General features: G+C 48.5%; 1 protein-coding gene across 2 annotated transcripts in view; it reads left to right on the top strand.

The window, feature by feature from the left end:
* Positions 1-2,500, top strand: part of srgap3 (SLIT-ROBO Rho GTPase activating protein 3) — a gene marked incomplete at its 5' end in the record, with an annotated part of 69,358 nt that overhangs the window by 42,609 nt on the left and 24,249 nt on the right. For both annotated transcript variants that reach the window (XM_083669005.1, XM_083669004.1), the window contains one exon: positions 1,796-2,017. In XM_083669005.1, the coding sequence (XP_083525131.1) occupies positions 1,796-2,017 (222 nt within the window). The remainder of the gene's footprint in view (positions 1-1,795; positions 2,018-2,500) is intronic.

The raw sequence follows: 2,500 nt of genomic DNA, 5'->3' as shown, positions 1-2,500 counted from the left end.
CTCCTACAGTACTAATGCATATCTAGGGCTATGACTGAAAATGTATAATGTGATTGTATAATATGATTTTTCCGTACCGAGGCTTCATAAACGCTGTGCTTAAAACCATATGATGTGACTGAACTGGACCAAGACTACTCTAGTGGGAATGCACCACGCATTTTCCCTTAGCACAGCATAGTAACATTAACATAAACCGTGTGTGAAATGTAAAGGAGAAAGCCTGGAGCCATACAGGGTAGGTGGTGGTGGTGGTGGTGGTGGTGGTGGGGGGGAGGGGGGGAGGGGACAGACAGACAGACAGACACAGACAGACACTCTGATTGGTGCCTGTCCCTGTGCTTGGTCACTTTGCTAGGACTGGGCGGCTGGCTCTTGCTTCTGGCTGGAGACTGAAAGGGCCATGTCATCCCAAATCCTGCTGAGCTGCAGGGAAAGGGATTGTGAGCATGGCTGTCTCTGCCTGCCGCCACAAGCTGGGGAGAGGATAAGGGGCCTGTTTATCATGCCACAACAGTCGCTGTCCCGGCTCGCTACACATTAAAACAGACACCCGCACAGCTTGCTAGAAGTCAGCTCAGCCATCACAATCATTGGAAATAGACTGCGGAAGAGAAAATCGAATTCAAACAAACAAGTGTTATCAGTTCTACCGCGACTCTGCCTCTAAGCATTCCTGCTGTAGCGATAATGGAATGACTTTGAATGAAATTACTTGAATAGTTATATCATCGCAGCCAGTCTCACTGTATGAGTTTGGCTTTGAAAGTAATCATCTGTGCTGCAAGTACAAGTGCACCACATCCTTCCCAAACGTACAGCACACCGACCCTCTTTAAGAAGGCACTGCAATGGGGATTAATCATCGGAAAAATACATCACTCAGTGTGTATTAAAGAGCGTTTAGTGATTCACGGAGTTGTCAGAGCCCTCCAGCTCCTTATAAACCCACTCGCTCGTTCGCTCGCTCGCCGTAATGAGGTTAGTTTATGCGGCTCTATGGATAAGCTAATTATCCTAGGTGTTCTACTGTGCTAGCTCGCTAATTTTGTGTGTTCTATTTCTGAATGTTAACTCTGTAGCACGGGGCTAATTTGATATTTAGTTCATGTTCGAGGTCAGGTTAAACACGGTCATATGAAACGAGAGACGTTGTGTAACTGGATCCTATGAACGCTAGAGGCTGAGTTTATCACAGATGACTTTTGCATAATGAGGACATGGATTAAGACTCATCTGCCTGGTTGACTGATATGAATGGGATTTCTCTGCTCGTCATTAGTCAGTACAAGTGCCCCAGTACAGACAAAGTTAACTTTCAGCCAGTCACACAAACAAAGTTAACTTTGCCTGTGGTTTCGAACCAGGGTCCTCCCGCATGGATGCCACAGATGTGAGCTGGTATACCAGAAGGTCAATCTTGTGGTAGAAGGGCTATATCTGGGCTTGGGAGATGCGGGCAGGGCTACCTCATCAGGAGAGCGTGATTCCAAACCACCTCTGCTACATTCACTCCCTTTTGAACTCCCCCAGGAGAGATCCGGCCCACGTTGGGCACCATTGTAACTGGCTGGGTTTTGAACCAGGGACCTCCTGCATTGAGGCCACAGACGTAGACCGTTATACCAAGAGGACATCCTTGTGGTACAAGGGCTCTATCTAAGCTTAGAAGTTACCTCGCCCTGCGAGAAAGTGATTCCAAATCACCTCAGCTACATCTGCATAAGGCTGCCTTGTTAGAACCCTGTGGTTTCACGCTGTGGTTTATGCTCTGTTTCCTCTTGCCTCTCCATAGTGCTGTGACCTGGGTTACCACGCCAGCCTGGCGCGGACCTTCAGGACGTACCTGTCTGCAGAGTACAACCTGGAGACGTCTCGCCACGAGGGCCTGGACATCATAGAGAACGCCGTGGACAACCTGGACTCACGCAGCGACAAGCACAAGATCATGGACATGCACAACCAGGTGTTCTGCCCTCCCATGCGGTTCGAGTACCTGCCGCACATGGGGGATGAGGTGAGAGAGGCTTTTTAAATTATATTTATAAATATACTGTATTTTTAAGGCATTTCTGCTTTATTGGGATAGAGATAGTAGAGATTGACAGGAGGGATGGGTGAGAGAGAGAGGAGGGATGACATGCCGGATATGTCGATGGCCGGAATCGATCCAGGGACCTTGCGATGATATGGTATGCGCCTTAGTGTGCTACGCCACTGAGCGCCCCGGTGAGAGAGGCTTTGACCGGTCTTACGTTGCAGTGGAGGCTGGTGGACGGAGAAATCAGAGGACAGGCTCTCACGGGTGTTTGATACCATTCCTCATTCCATTCCATGCATTACAACGAGCCTTCGGCCCTCCGATTTCTGCCTCCACCAGCCTCCACTGCAACGTAGGACATTGATATTGTTCTTGAATCGATACACTGGACTGATGAAAAGTGGTTTCTAAACCATGGACACAATGCAGCAGAAATCATATTCCATCTTTAAAAGCCAG

This window comes from Argentina silus (genome assembly GCF_951799395.1).
Source record: "Argentina silus genome assembly, chromosome: 4".
NCBI classification, from domain to species: Eukaryota; Metazoa; Chordata; class Actinopteri; order Argentiniformes; family Argentinidae; genus Argentina; species Argentina silus.
This window is presented reverse-complemented; position numbering and strand designations above follow the sequence as displayed.